The sequence below is a fragment of the Leopardus geoffroyi genome, chromosome E3 (genome assembly GCF_018350155.1).
Source record: "Leopardus geoffroyi isolate Oge1 chromosome E3, O.geoffroyi_Oge1_pat1.0, whole genome shotgun sequence".
NCBI lineage: Eukaryota > Metazoa > Chordata > Mammalia > Carnivora > Felidae > Leopardus > Leopardus geoffroyi.
This window is the reverse complement of record NC_059340.1, coordinates 10,705,094-10,720,682: the sequence shown is the minus strand read 5'-3', so window position 1 is coordinate 10,720,682 and position 15,589 is coordinate 10,705,094. Positions and strand designations below refer to the sequence as shown.

Below are 15,589 nucleotides of genomic sequence, written 5' to 3'. Positions count from 1 at the left end.
TTCCTTTTCAGGTCCCAGGCCCCACCCTTCCACCTGCTGGCTCAGGAGAGAAACCTCAGCTGCCTTCAACCCCACAGCGGGCTGAGCAGCGGCCCCCAGGCTGTCCTCGTCCTGGTCCCTGGAGCCTGTGACTACGTTTCTTTTTTTTTTTAATGTTTTATTTATTTTTGAGACAGAGAGAGACAGAACATGAGCGGGGGAGGGGCAGAGAGAGAAGGAGACACAGAATCCGAAACAGGCTCCAGGCTCTGAGCTGTCAGCACAGAGCCCGACGTGGGGCTTGAACTCACGGGCTGCGAGATCATGACCTGAGCGGAAGTCGGACGCTCAACCGACTGAGCCACCCAGGCGCCCCTGTGACTATGTTTCTTTACGTGGCTGAAGACACCGGCTGGTGTGATTAAGGTAAAGCTCTTGAGATGGGGAGGCTGTCCTGCATTATTTGGGTGCGCCCTCAATGTAACCACAAGAGTCCTTGTAAGAAGGAGGCAAGAAGGTCAAAGGCAGGGGTTAGGCCGGGAGAAGCAGAGGTCAGAGTGAAGAGCTCTGAAGCTGGAGGGGGGCCACAAGCTGAGTAATGGAGGCAGTTTCTAGAAGCTGGGAAAGACAAGGCAGAATTCTGCTCTCAGAGCCTCCAGAGTTAACCTGCCCTGCTGATACCTGACCCGAGCCCTTTAAGACTCATTTCGGGAGGCGCCTGGGTGGTTCAGTTGCTTGAGCGGCCGGCCGACTCTTGGTTTCGGCTCAGGTCGTGACCTCACGGTTCGTGAGTTCGAGCCCCTCGTCCGGCTCTGCACTGACAGCACACAGCCAGCTTGGGATTCTCTCCCCCCCTCTCTCTCTCTGCCCTCCTGCACGCTCCCTCTTTCTCAAAATAAATAAACTTAAAAAAAAAAAAAAAAGATTCATTCTGGATTTCTTACCCTTACAAGTCTAAGGGGGAAAAAGAAATGTGTTGTTTTAAGCCCCTAAGCTTGGGTGATCTGGGTCAGCGGCCACAGGAAACCCCATGCAAACCCGTTGTGTCCCCCACGCCATCCACAAATGCAGGCGGTCCCCACGATGGGCCACTTTCCCAGAGACGCTTCCTGCAGGCCCAGCCCACGGCCCATCTCACTGTGGCGAGAACTTTCCACCTGGCCTCCCCAAGCCCATTCTCTGCTCCGCAAGCCCTGTCCACCATTCTGAAGAGTCTATCCGACCCTGTCATTCCTTTGCTTTTTTCGTTTTATTTATTTTTGGGACAGAGAGAGACAGAGCATGAACGGGGCAGGGGCAGAGAGAGAGCGAGACACAGAATCGGAAACAGGCTCCAGGCTCTGAGCCATCAGCCCAGAGCCCGACGCGGGGCTCGAACTCACGGACCGCGAGATCATGACCTGGCTGAAGTCGGACGCTTAACCGACTGCGCCACCCAGGCGCCCCATGTCATTCCTTTGCTTTAAACCTGCTGAGGACTCTGTGGGGCAAACCTGTCCTCCTTCCCCCGGCACACAAGGTCCACTCTGCTGCTGCCACACTCCCCGTTTCCAAACACCAGAGACATCACGGGGAACCTGCTCACTAGAACAGAACACATAACGGGAACCCGGGGCTCCCCTAATTCATGGAGCGCGTGGGGCCAACCGGTTTCTCCTGTCCTGTCTTGTGTGGCATCTATACTCCTGCAGAGGGGGCCACCGCAGAGCCACCACTGCTGAGAGCCTGACCCCAACATCTCTGCGAGATATTCAGCCGTCTCTGGGCCACGTGGGGCCTTCACAGCCACAAGCGGAGAAGGTTCTGCCCCAGGGAGAAACGGGGTTTTCCGCCCAGCTCCAGGGCACCCTCCCGTCCTGGCTCCCCTTCCTCTCGCCAAGTTCCTTATCTTCCTGACCCACAAAGGACTGCTGAAGGGCACCAGGGCCACAGCCCTGCGACTCACCTCACTCCTGATGATCTCATTCTGTTGTAGGGCTTTCAATACTAGCGACAGGCTTGTGACTCCCCAGGTGATCCTTCAAGTTCAACTGCTCCCTTGGACCCCCCACTTGCGCATCCAAATGCTACTGGATGACACCCCAGACTCAACACAGCATAAGTCAAGTGCTGATACTCTACCCACCCCTCCCCCAACCCCCGAGACTCCTCCTGCACCTGCCCCGTCTCGGCTACCCCTGAGCTACTGGTACCTTTATCTTCCAAGAAGCCCAGCTGGAATCCGAGGTCAAACGGGACTCCAGCAAGTCCTGCTGGCCTTAGCTACCAACTAGACCTGGAGACGCTGACTCCCCACTGTCCTCACCGCTCCCGCCAGGGGCACCACCACTGGGCTGCGACTTCCACCTCCCTCTGTCTCTTCCTGCTTCTAGCCTGTCTGTCCTCACCGAGCAACCAGAGGGACTCTGTTCAGTCCTAAATTGGATTCTGTCTCCCCCCTGCTCAGAGGCCTGCACTGGCTCCCAGCGAATGAGCAAAAGCCAATGTTCTATCCAGCCTCACATAATCTGCCGCCTCTCCATTTCCACCTCACCTCCTACCTCCTTCCTCTGACGCCCCGGCAGGTGACCCCAGGGCCTTTGCAATTTTCCTCTCTGCCTGCACTGCTCTTCCCTAGCCCCCTGGCTCACTACCGCCTGCTTTATTACTCAAAGGCCCTCACTGGCCACCGCCTCGCTCATGTTGCAACCCCCTAAAAATAAACTCCACCTCTCCCATCTGCTTCCCCGCTTCTCCTGAGCACGCGTTGAACGTTCTTTACATTTTGTGCGTTATTCTCTGCATCCACACCAGAAGGTCAGCTCCATAAAGCAAGGCTTTTTTTTTTTTTTTTTTTTCACTTGGTGTTGATCAAAAGCCCAGCACCAGCCCACAGACACCCTGGAACAGTTCATGGACGAAGTAATACACCTGGGCTCCCAAAGGGGACTGTCCCAGTCCCCGTGCCTGGGGGGCTTCAGAAGGCTAGGGCTGTGTGTCCCCTACCCCCACCTCCCACCAGGCGGCCTCTTGTCGCCAGACCCTTCCCTAGGAGGCTGGAAAGATGGAGTCCAGCCAGTCAACCATACGTGCTGACCTATACTTGGTGCCTGGCCCCCACGCCTCCACTGTCGTGGCTCAAAGATGCATCTATCAGCCAGCGAGAAACTTCTGTTCACGTGCCCAGCGACCCTTCGAGTCGATCTCATTCCAGCCCAGATAAAGGTGCTGGCTGTTCCTATGAGCTTCGGTGGTTTGAGCCAAGAGACTGGCTTCTGTGTGGTTTTCTGCAATGTTCCAGAAGAGTCTGAAGCCCCCCACGGCTTCCTTCCGTGGAGCCCCCAAGTCTAAGGATCTCTAAGAACCATGGGGTCCCCCTCCCCAACTGGCAGGGCCCGGGGAGGACAGGGCTGGGACCCCTAGCCAAGCCAGGGGCGGGATGGCGCTGCAGGGACCCATCTCCCCACAGGCCTCCCGACGTGACACCGTTCAGCCGCCCACTGAGCTGCCCCGCCTGGAAGAAAGGAGGCAGTGTGCCAAGGCTGGGCCCGGCAGTGGGGCATCTGCCCACAGGGGCCCCCACGCCCCGCCCTGCAGATGCCAGATCTTCCAAGGAAGGCAGAAGGGAGATCGTTACTGGAGCCTAATTAACAAAGAAAAGCAGAGATAATTAAGTGGAGAAACATGTGGCTGGCGCTGGAACTGTGATATCTTTAGAAACTTGAGAAAGGATGGTTTTATTTTGAGCTCTCGAGAGCGTGACAGCGTTGGAAGGGTGGGGAGGGGGTGGGAGGGCTGACGGCAGGGAGGGGGGCAGGGGCCAGAGGAAATGACCCTCCGGGCGGCTGAAGGGAGAGGGCCGGGGGGCCACGGGGCTGGGGGCCCTGCTCTGTGTGACCTGGAGGTCCAGAGACCGTCCAGGTCCTGGAAGTTAACTTGTCCAAGATCACGCAGTTCACAAGCGGTGGAACCTTTCTGAGGGCGCAGAAGGGGACTTGTCACTGCTCCTGCTTGTTAATCCCCTTCCCTTCCATCCTGTGCTGCGATCGACCCCATGCTGGCTTCCAGGCCCCCCTCATCCAGGAAGCCCATTCCCCACAGCACCTGCTGAGTGACAAGAGACCCCACAGAGAGACCTAGTAGGGGCCCCGGTGGGGTGGGGACAATGACAAGAGATGCCACTCCCTGTCCCCCCTGCAAACAGGCCCTCAGCCCTCTGCTTGAGAGGCCCCACACCCACAGCCAAGCTTCTCAAACGGGACCTCGGGCCGTGCTGGGGGTGCAAAGCGGGTGAAGTGCGATTACTTATTTTCCTCAGCGGGATAATTGAACGCAGTTCTTTAAATTAAAACTCATTTTCAGGGGCACCTGGGTGGCTCAGCCGGTTAAGCATCTGATTCTTGATTGTGGCTCAGCTCATGACCTGAGGGTTCATAGGTTCGAGCCCCGCATAAGGCTCTGTGCTGACACTGCGGAGCCTGCTTGGGATTCTCTGTCTCCCTCCCTCTCTGACCCTCCCCCGCTCATGCTCTTTCTCTCTTTCCTTCTCAAAAATAAAATAAATAAATAAAAATAATTTTCAGTGGGGAGTTTAGGACGCAGACTGTCGGGAACTTCCGAGATAAAGCTGCCCCCCCCCCCCCCCCGCCCTCCCCGCCGCCGGAACTTCGGCTCTGCCCCCAGGGGGGCTGTGGCTCTGGCCTCGGGGACGTCAGCGGAAGGGCTTGCCAAGGCCGGGTCTGCAGGGTCGAGTCCACGCTGCAAAGCCAGGCCTTCCAGGCCCTCCACGCTCCGCCTGGCTGGCCTCTCCGCCTCGCCACCTCCCGCACACGACGGGCCACCCGGCCCTCCCCTCCCGGCGCTGGCCGCGCGCCCCAGGACGCCCCTGGCGTGGCACCTTCCCGTTCCACAAGTAGGGAAACCGAGGCCCAGGCAGGCAAAGCTGACTTGCTGGAGTCACACAGGAAGTCGGCAGCCCTGCTCTGTCACTGGGACCCGGAGCCCTGGCTCTGGGGTGGCAGTGGGGAGGAGGGGGGCCTGCCTCTTGGCCCCCGGCTGGTCATCGCTCGAGCTGGTGGGGAGGGCTGCACCTCTGGGGTCGGGGGAGAACCAGAGGAGAGATTGCGGGCCTGGGTCCCCAGGGAACCAGTGCACTCGCCCAGGAAGGAGCCGGGGGCCCGGCGGCCGGGCCTTGTACCCAGCTTGGGGTTACCATGTGGTTTCCAAACACCAGAGGGGGCCCCTGGGGAAGCTCGGGAGCTGGGAGGCCCCGGGAAGTGTTGAGGTGCGAGAGGAGGACCCTCGGAGCCCTTCCAGGTTCGAAACGGCCAGGACTTCCCTTTCTCCAGGCTGGCAGGTGCAGGTCAAGCCGAGGTGGCTCCAGCTGGGAAAGCCGGTCCTCCCTCCCCAGCAGCACACCCTGTGGGAAGTGGTCTCTCTGCTGAGTGGCTGCTCAACCTCCACTGAAATGCCTCCAGGGACAGGGAACTCACTACCCAACAAGGCTGGTTGTTTTTTCTTTTTTTTGCCACTGCTATTTGAGAAAAGTTCTAGAATGTGATTCTCTTCATCTTGCTCGTGTTGCCCAGAAGGACCTTGCTCTCAGCTCTTTTTACCAGCAAATTCTTCCACCTCCTTTCCGCGGGCTCCGCCTCCCTCTGTTCCTTCACAGGCTCTTTTCCTTCAAGGCCCTCTGGAGGTCAGTGTGCCCCGTGGGCCCTCTCCGCTGGCGACACACTGGCCTCAGTAGTGACGGCACCTGCCACCCTCACACAGAGTGTGCCCAGCCCCGTCGCCAGCCTGCTCTAAAGCACCGATCGGGTCCCACCAAGTGCCCATTTGCCCCTGGATGTCTCGTGGGCCCAAAGACCCAGCCTTGGGCAAAGGTACCATCATCATCACCCTTCTGGAACCTTCCGCCTGCCCTCCCTCCCACACTGCTGCCACCTCTAGATCCCAGCGCCACCTGTCTCCAGGTCCTGCCGCCTGCCGCCTGGGGTCAGCTTCCGCAACCCTCCCTGGCTTGGATGCCCCAGTTTTGCCTTCTCCAATCCACCCCTGGTGGGTGGATTCACGGTTGCCATGGTAATTGTAAGACAATTCAACTCGAATCCTATCATTTCATTGACCAAGAAAAAAAAAAAAAGCCTCCGATGCTACAAGACAAAGCTTGAGTCACCAGCAAAGTCTGGGTCCGGGCCTTTCGTAATTCCGGCCTCATTCTTTTGCTACCCTCCTCCCCTAGTGCCCAACACCCCCTGCTCAGGCTCCAGAAGACCACAGACCTGGGTACGACTTTGGCTCCGTGCTAAGCCAGGCTGCCTCTCGCAGCCTCAGTGTGCTCAGCTGTGAAATGGGAATAGCAGCATGTACCTGGTAGGCTTGTGAGGGGTGACCTCTGGGGGTTGCTCACCCCCCGGTCCAGTCTCAGGTCCCCCATACTTCATCTGGCCCAGGCGGTCACTCTGTAAGACTCTCACTTGGCTTCTGGCCACCTGCCTCTCCTTATCTCTCCAACCCCTACACGCAGGAGGGACAGAGCTCACATTCCGACCCCTTCCACTTGCCCACATTCTCCCCACTGTGATCTGGTTTCATGACTACAATACATTACGTGCAAAATGGCTCCCGCCCTGAACGTCTCCAGTAGTCCCCGCTCTGATTTGTGGATCTGCTTCTCCAACCCAGCCACTTGGATGACACTCAGACCCCGATCCCTCTCGTCCTCCAGCTGCTCAGGACAAAATCTGTTGTTCACACCCCACACTCACTCTATTGTCAATCTTGTTAGCCCTACTTTCAAAATATGTCCAGGGCCTCAGGGCCTTTGCACGGACTGCCTCCTCCCGCAGATGCTTCGACTGGGATTTCTACACGGCTCATACCCTCATTTCTTTCAGGCCTTAACTCCTTCTGGAGTTAAGTGTCCTTTTGACAGTCCTGTGTTGTATGTCTCCACAGCACTTGTCACTATCAAATATGTTGCTATTTGTCCTTATTTATCTGTCTCCCTCGTTAGAAAAAAAAAAAAAAGCTCCACAAGGGTAGAGATTTTTTGTCTATTTTGTATTCCTAGATCTTGCTTGGCATAAATCCGGCACTATATATGAACACGCGCACGTGCGTGCGTGCGTGTGTGTGTGTGTGTGTGTGTATGGTTTTTTTTCGTAATCTCTACACCCTATGCGGGACTCAAACTCACAACCCTGAGATCAAGAGTTGCATACTCTTCTGACTGAGCCAGCCAGGCACCTCTTCCATATATTTTTTTGTACAAATAAACCCAAAGGATTAATTGTGAGCCTGAGGGGGGAGAGGCAGGACCAATGTTATAGATGCTGGTAGCCAGAAGGGGGCAGCAAAGAGCCACCCAGTGTGGATAAAAGATTGGGGAGGCATGGGCACATGCTGTGTGACCTCGAACAAGTTTCTTAACCTCTCTGAACCTCGGTTTCCTCCAGTAAGATTAGTTATTGGGGGAGAGCACGGGGGCTGCTGTGGGAAGGCTTTGTAATCGGAAGATCAGAAGCACGATATGGATGTGAGGTGTCCATGGTGTGTGAGGAGTCGCCCAATGTCCCCAGTTAGGGGACAGGGCAGTTATATAACGATGATGCAGACTGATGAGGGAATATCATAAGGCATTTTAAAAATATCGGAAAATGCTTATGTTTCCAGTGTGTGTATGTGTATAAATCTATAGAAAGAACAACACTGAGATGTAAAATTAATAAGCTCGGGGAAAATCTGGAAGAAATGTATCATCATAAAAATGAACAGCCATCTGGGCAGTTAGATTTCTGCACTTGCCAAATTTCCACCATGGGCACATATCTGCATTTCCTTTCAGGTTTTATGACCTGCTAGAATGTTCTGGGGTTGTTACTACACCAGCTCCCTGGGCTGAGGGCCTCTCCTTCCCCTGCTGCCACTGCTCCTTCCCAGCATTCCCTTGATCAGCTTCCTCTGCTGTCTTGGGTGTTCACGGTGGGGGAGGGGGGAGCCCTCTGGGTTTGGGGAAAGTGCCTGGACTTGGTCTGCTGAGAACACACTCCGGGCTCACCCAGACCCCCTCTGTGACAAACACTACCGCTGTGCTCTGTGGGGGCCCGATGACTTGTGGCCCCTGGTGCGCACCTGTTCCCGAGAGTGGAGTGCCTGGGACTTTGAGGGCAGAGAGTCCTAGGGCTCCCCAGCCACCTGCCTCTCAGCCCCACCCCGCCTCCCTGCTTTAACTCCGTGCCCTGCACGCAGGTAGGCGAGGTGGGGAGCAGCCCTGCAAGGGGGCAAGGAGCTTCTGCAGCGTGGATCCCCCCTGGGCCTCACTCACTAGGGCTCCTGAGGCCTGGGTTACCCTGGCCCACTGAAGGCAGGGCTGGGGCTCACTCTAGGACAAGCAGAGGGCCTGGTTCTGCCATCCCTCAGCAGCCCCGGGTCCCCTACCAGGCCCCCTCCGGCCAGCATCCCTACCCTTAGGGGTCCGTGAAGCCCACAGCTCTCCTGACCAGAGGCCCGAAATCCCACCCACTGTCCTCTGAGACTTCGTCCGACGCCATCTTCTTTAGCCGGGCTCCCGCCCAGCACTCGGCATGAGCAGAAAGGGCTACTAGGCGCCAGTGGGGAAACGGAGACCCTGAGGGCAGATGTGATGTCCCCAGTGGGGGCAACACTTACAGGCCTCTGGGATCATCTCTTTTGACCCAGAACGAAACTGGCCCAGGAACGGCCGTACCCCTCGCACCGCTCTGGCCCGGTCCACAGATCCAGGAAGCATTGTGAAAAGGCCCAGGTTTAACGACCAATTTATCCTCAAAGCATAACTGTTTTCTTTAGAATTCACTTTCTCGGGTTGTTCTGTTAGGAAAGGCTTCTACGGGAGCCTTTGATAAACAACCTAGAAAATCTCAGAGCCATCTCCTCCCAGGAAGCCCCCCACCCTTCCCAAGTCTCACGCTCCTGCCCCCCCCCCCCCCCCCCAGTGCTGCACAGTCACCTTCCCACAACCTGGTTCCACCCTCCCATCCTTGCACGGCCCGCCGACAAGGGCCATCCCCAGTCACTGGCCTGCTCATGCTCAAACCTCCACAGTGTGCAAGGGGCTACAGGGGCGGGCTTCACAGAAGGTTCCAGGCCCCGGGGAAGCCTCAATGGGTAGGAATAAAGGGCATCTCTCCAGCCATCTGCACGGACAGATGTCCGTGGATATCTTGTAGGTACCAATGCAGACACGTGACATTCAAGACTGGGGGCGCCCTCCGCCTAACTCCTCGGCACTACGGATCCCTCCTGAACTTGGACGCAGGCCCAGGGGAAAGGGGAATCCTCAATGGACTCAGATTCTGCCACTACGCAATTGGGGGGCTTTCGGTAGAAATCTGGTTCAATTTTACATGTCTTGTGCTTCTGAGTTTGCATTTGATATTTTTGGAAGAGGAGAAAAGAAACAGGAAAATGTCTTGAAGGCCCCACTGTGCCCAGGAGGGGGCCTGTGTCTCTGTCATGACATGCCACACCCTCCTGGCCATGGGGTGTCACCCCCCCGACCCGTGCTCCAGCCACGTCCCCCGACAGCCCCTCTGTGCCTTCACTGAGGCTGAGCCCTGCATCCATAGCACCACGCACTGTTTTTGGCTCATCTCCGAGGCCTGGCTCAATGCCACCTCCTCCAGGAAGCCTTCCCAAGCCCCAGGAACAACCACCTCTACCCCCCCAGTGGCTGAGCACTTCCCATCACAGCTGGTCCAGGGCCAAAGCGTTTACAAACATCTCACTCAGGTGTCAGGATGCAGCCTCCCCAGGACAGCAGGGCGAAAACAGTCCTCACCCACCCCCGCCCACCCATTTACCTAGTTCTGCCCACCTAAGGAGGCACGCATGCCTTTTTCCATCCTACAGATGAGGAAGCGGAGGCTTGGGGGTGTGAAATAATGAGCCCAGAGTCACCTGGCTAGTAAGGGGGTGGTGCAGGGATTTGAACCCGGGTCTGTCTGAGCACCAGCCTGTGCTTTCCCACGGCCCACATACTGCCATCTACTCACAACCCAAATCAGATGATCTGCCACCCCTCCACGTGCCCAGGGCACCTGCCTCTGGTTCAGCCCACCTTCCCCCATATCGTGGCACTTGAAAACATGCCGCCGGAGACCCGAGCTCCTGCTCCAATTCCCTTTAGCGACTGTCCAATGGAGGGTTTGGGAACAGCCCTTTCTGGGACGGGAACGGTTCTCAAGTGACCTCCGGTGAACCCTCGGAGGCCCCAGGAGCCTGGACACCTTCCCAGCCCAGCGTGACGAGTGACATGAGTAAGCATGGAGACGGCTCACCAGCCCGTCTGTCCCGGCCCCTCCAGGCTGCCACCGGCCGGGGATGCCAATGCCTGGAAAGGCGCTGGCAGGTTCCCTCCTGAGGGCTGGCCCAGAGCTCCCTCCCCACCTCCCCTTCCAGGCAGCCTGCCACCCTCTTCCATACCACGTGGGCAGACAAAGCATTTCCAAAGCAAAGGCCGGGTGGGTGGGTGGGTGGCCAAGCGGACTGGCACAGAGGCTGGGGGGGGGGGGGGCAGCCGCCCCCCTCCAGGGGCAATGGCTGAGATTCAAGAAGCTGCCCCAACAGCCAGTGGGCCAGCGAGCAACCCGAGCTGGAGGGCAAACCCTTGTTAGTGGAAGGGCCCAGAAACCCTGCGGTCTGCGTGAAGGCTGCTGGCTGACCCCCCCTCTCCCGGCCCCAGACGTTCCACTGCTTGGTGGCTGTTCTGAATCCCAGGCCACCCATGATCACGGGGCCTCCCTGCAGGCAGCCGGGCTCTGGAGCTCCTTCACTACAGGTGGGGCAGCTGGGCAAATCGCCGATGTCCCCCCACCCCGGCTCAGTTTCTTCCCCCGCACAAAGCAGGCAGGAAAAGGTCACAGTGCAAAGCGCCCGTCTCGCAGCCCGGGACACGTTAGGCGTCACGAATCACTTTTCCTTTCCTGCTTTCCAAACTCGTTAAAGAACGCGCCCTGCGGCCCAAGCAGTCAAGCAGTCACATGTTCGGGCCCCCACGAGGACGCCTCCTTCTGCTCTCCCTAAGCAGAGGGAGCCTGGCCATTCTTCCCGCTGCTGTTCCGTCCTTCCTTCTCTGCTGCCCAGCAATGACAGTGACTCAGGCAGAAACCCAGATGGGCCAGGCAGTGACTGGGAGCTGAGTCAGGGGCACTCAGCACTGATGTCTAGCAGCCCCGGAGCCTGGAGCCAGCCGGGCCTGATGCCGCAGACTGGGCCCCTGCCGCAGGGCGGGTGAGCAGACCACAGGCTGTCTACCACGGTCCTGGAGCAAAGCAGGTCCACAGAGGGCCGAGCAGTCTGTCACGGCGCAGGGACAGGCCAGGGGCCACGGGTGGCTCCCACAGCCGGTGAGAAGGGAGCTGTGCAAGCCCCTGCTCTTGCTTCCCATGTTAGGGTCCCCACGGGACAACAGCAGTCGCCCCATCACTACACCCCTCGGTAAGTCCTGTCCCCTTGCAGTTTGATGGCCTCTCCTTCCCCAGAAGCTCACCGAGCCAGGCCTGGGCCCAGGGACTGAACGCTCCAGGCAGCAGGGGTCAGTGTGCACCAAGGTGGGCAAGGGGACCAGTCTCCGTGACCGTGAGACTGGATTCCTGTCCTGCAGGTTGTGTTGGTTCCAGGCACTGGCACTCCTCCATTCCCAGCACATCAGTGCAGCCCCCCTAAGGGCGACATTCCCTAAGGGCGAGGGGCAGCTGCAGCGTCTTCCAGGCAGATGCCAGGGCGGGGGCGAGGTCAGGGACAAGTCTCTCCGCACACAGGTTCTGGGGTCAACAATTCAGCACATGCAGCCTCAGCCCCGCAGACCCTGGGCGGCCCAGAGCGCACACGAGATGGTCACGTCACCCCTCCTCATTCCGGGTTTGGGTTTTTTGCCTTTTTTTTTTTTTTTTTTTTTTTTTGTAATCTCTATGGGGCTCATGGGGCTCGGACTCACGACCCCAAGATCAAGAGTCGCGTGTTCCACCCACTGAGCCAGCCACGCGCCCCTCTCGTTCAGGGTTTGGGAGGACCAGGGCACAGCCCATGGAGGAGATGGACGGGGCGGGGGCCTGGAAAGGCGATCAGGAGAAGCATCCTACCATTCAAGGCCAAGTAAGCACTTACCCGCATCTTACCACTAAGATCGCGGGTCCTTATGCGCAAGCCCCTCCCTCTGTGGTTAGAAACCACCTGCCAGCAACCTCACCCGCACACTCAGGTCAACCCGGCCCCTAATCAGGAGTGGAGGGCACCGACCTGCCCTCCTGATCCCTGGCTGGGCCTTCCTCTGGCTCAGGTTCCAGTGTGACCTTCCTCCTTGTGCCCAGGGCCGGTGCCCAGAGGACGTGGGAGGACGGAAGGGCAGGGCCTGGTGTCCCACAGGCATCTGGGCTTTGGCCTCTGGCCCCCAGCGCAGCGGCCGGCCCCTCACGCCAAGCAGCCCCCCCTGCCCCCCAGGCCAGTGCCTCTTACCAGGCTTTGGGATGAGTCCTTGAAAAGGCCTGGAAGAGAAACAGAGATGGGGGCATCAGAGCGAGGACCTGGGAGCAGTTCAGAAATGTTTGGGGCCCACCCGACACCTACTGCATTGGAACGGCATTTTAACAAGATGCCCGGGGAGGCGTCACTGGGGCAGGACGCTGACCAGGGGGCGGCCTGGTGACCGGGGCCTCCTGCTAGTCCCGCCCTGGTGGTTCTGTGACCCCTGGGCAAGTCTCTCGTCTCAGGGATCTCCCCTCTGACATGGGCTGGCCACCCTTCCTGGGGGCTGGGGGGGCAGTGAGTGGGTGCTGCGGGCAGGTAGGAGGTGTCGTGAGGGTTATCCCTGCTGCATGGTGGTTGAGTGAGGTTCCCTGCACCCTGGCCAGCCCTCTGCCACCTTTCTGTCCCCCACTGGAACCCAGGATGGCACTGGAAAGTTGCCTTGTCCAGCAAGGAGGGCAGAAGGAGGCAGGACCAGATCAAAGGAAAGGCCAAGGGCCCCCACCCGTGCTAGTCTTGCCTCCTCACCCTTCCCCCTGAGCACCTGGTGACCGTGAACTTGATCTTGTCAGCCACTGCAAGGATCCTCTCCAGGTTCTGGGAGCCAAAGGTGCAGGGCTTTCGGAAGGGGATGCCTGGGGGGAGCCCCTCGATGATCACCGAGCCGGGGTTACTCTTGATCCGCTTGTAGGGGACCTGGACCGGGTACTTGATGCCCAGGGCTTCTCCTGTGGAGGAGGGACAGATGTGTCATCAGAAGCTAGAGCAGCGCTGGAGTGTGGCACGGGGGCACGCGGCGGGGGCCCGGGAGTCAGCAGTGGGTCGTGCAGGGGTGCGGTGTGTGTCCTTGAGGGGCTGAGGAGCGGGCAGGGCTCATATGGCTCCAGCCGCTGGGGAGAGGGCAGCGGGTCAGGCTCCTCGGCCTCACCGCCTGAGAAGCTGCAAGCCCCTGTCCGGGATGGTACCTGTGGGCGCAGCGGGCCCCTCCCTAGGAGGCCTGGCCCTCGGCCAGCGCCCCCCTCCCCTCCGGGGCCTGCCTCGCGCCGGTTCAGGACCAGCCTGGCCTGAGGGCAGACTGCATTTGGGGGCAAGGGCGCAGCCAGCCCGAGGCCAGCAGGGTTCGGCTCAGACCTGAGACCCTCCGTCTGCGTCTGGGCTTTGACCTTGCTCCCTGCACCAGCCCTCTGCGTGTGCACCCGTGTGAACGTGCTGGGTCTCACGGTGGCCTAGGGGCAGTGCTGGGGCAGCACGGCCACTGCTGAGCCACCCTCCACCGGGGCTTGCCGCCTGCTGTCAGCGGCCGTCCCCGAGGCACAGCACGGCCGGTCCCGTGGCTCCTGTTCACAGCGGCGAGGGCACAGGTGCAGGCCTGGGTGCCGTGAGGCTGACTGGATGGTGTCTACCGTGGAGCCCCTCCTGGGCAGAGGGAAGGCACACACTGCGGTCCCTCCAAGGGGCTTGTTGTGGCGCAGGATGTCCCTTTCTGAAGACAAAATCTCTGAACGACTCAGCACGAGAAGGAACAGCTGAACCTTCTCTGTGCAGTAAACTAATTTTTATCTCAGGGACACTGGGAATTGCATAACTGGCCACATTTCCCCTTTTGCTCTGGCTCCCGGGAAGCTCACAGCCTGATCTGTCATCTGTATCTACCAAATACAGAATTTCTGTGTCTTCGTATTACCCCTGGCTTCTTGCCAGTGTTCCGGCCTATTTTTGCTTGTCTATTTATTTATGTGCGTATGTATGTATGTATTCTTTTATTTTAAAATTTTTTTTTTAATTTTAACATTTATTTATTTTTGAGAGACAGAGCATGAGCAGGGGAGGGGCAGAGACAGACAGACAGACAGAATCTGAAGCCAGTTTCAGGCTCTGAGCTGTCAGCACAGAGCCCGACACGGGGCTTGAACCCACAAACTGTGAGATCAGGACCTGAGCCGAAGATGGCCACTTCACTGACTGAGCCACCCAGGCGCCCCTGTTCTTGTTTTTTTAATTGAGATCTAATTCCCATACCACAAAAATGACTGGTGTCACTTACGCAATCCAGTGGCTTTTCGAGGAGGTTGTGAAATTATCAACACACTCTGATTCCAGGATGCATTCATCACTCCAGGAAGAAACCCTGTTCCCAGCAGCAGTCACTTCCCATCCTACTTTCCTGTGCCCTGGCAACGGCTAATCCACTCTATTTTGACAGATTTCCCGTCTTTTTGATTCTTTACCCTGACTTTGTTGCTGACTAGTTTATATGGTAGGTATTGCTAAGCGATCTTTTTTTTTTTTTAAAGTTTATTTATTTTGAGAGAGAGAGGGAGAATACATGCGAGGAGAGGGGCAGAGAGAGAGAGAGAGAGAGGGGGAGAGAGGGGGAGAGAGAGAGAGAGAGAGAGAGAGAGAGAGAGAGAGAATCCCAGGCAGGCTCCACACCGTCAGTGCAGAGCCCGACTCGGGGCTTGAACTCACGATCCGTGAGATCGTGACCTGAGCCAAAACCAAGAGTCGGATGCTTAACCAACCGAGCCACCCAGGCGCCCTGCTAAGAGATCGTTTTGGCAATGAAAAATAATTGGGACAGAAAGGAAAATGTATACCCATGATCCGTAAGCAGGAACACTGCTGTCTCCACTTCTCACCTCCAAAACGGCTCTAGCTCCAATGACCCGTGGCCTGCAGGGTGCCTGCATTTCTCTTGGCCAAGTTTGGCACAGGTGACCACGCTCCCCTCCCTGAAGCCTCCTCCTTGATGTCCGTGACCCCATACTTTCCTGGTTTCTCACCTTTCTGGTCACTCTGCCACTGCCTGGACCTGACCTCTACATACCAGGGCCCCTCGGCCTCTGGTCTGGCTACTCTTTCTTGTTCCTCTACCCAATGGCCTAATTTTTACATCCAATCCAGACCCTTCTCCTGAACAGCGGACTGGATCTCCACTTGCCTACGGCTCATCTCTGCTCAGCCCTCGAACTCAACACATCCAACATGGAACCCATCACCTCCCCTTCAAGCTGTCCCCTCGTGGTGAGGGTGCTGCCCCTTCTCTCTAGCTGACAGTGTGGGTGTCCACCTGTCTCCACCCCCACCTCCCTTTTGTCACAGTGACAGGCCCAATAACCCAGTG

At 58.0% G+C, this 15,589-nt stretch overlaps 1 protein-coding gene across 6 annotated transcripts in view; it reads right to left on the bottom strand.

The window, feature by feature from the left end:
• Window positions 1-15,589, bottom strand: part of GTF2IRD1 (GTF2I repeat domain containing 1) — a 123,497-nt gene that overhangs the window by 24,398 nt on the left and 83,510 nt on the right. For 5 of the 6 annotated variants that reach the window (XM_045460137.1, XM_045460138.1, XM_045460135.1 and 2 more), the window contains 2 exons: window positions 13,010-13,193; window positions 12,457-12,485 (listed from right to left, as the gene is read on the bottom strand). In XM_045460137.1, the coding sequence (XP_045316093.1) occupies window positions 12,457-12,485; window positions 13,010-13,193 (213 nt within the window). Of the gene's footprint in view, window positions 1-2,171; window positions 3,934-12,456; window positions 12,486-13,009; window positions 13,194-15,589 lie in introns of all 6 variants that reach the window. The other variant, XR_006708030.1, reaches the window with a different exon arrangement.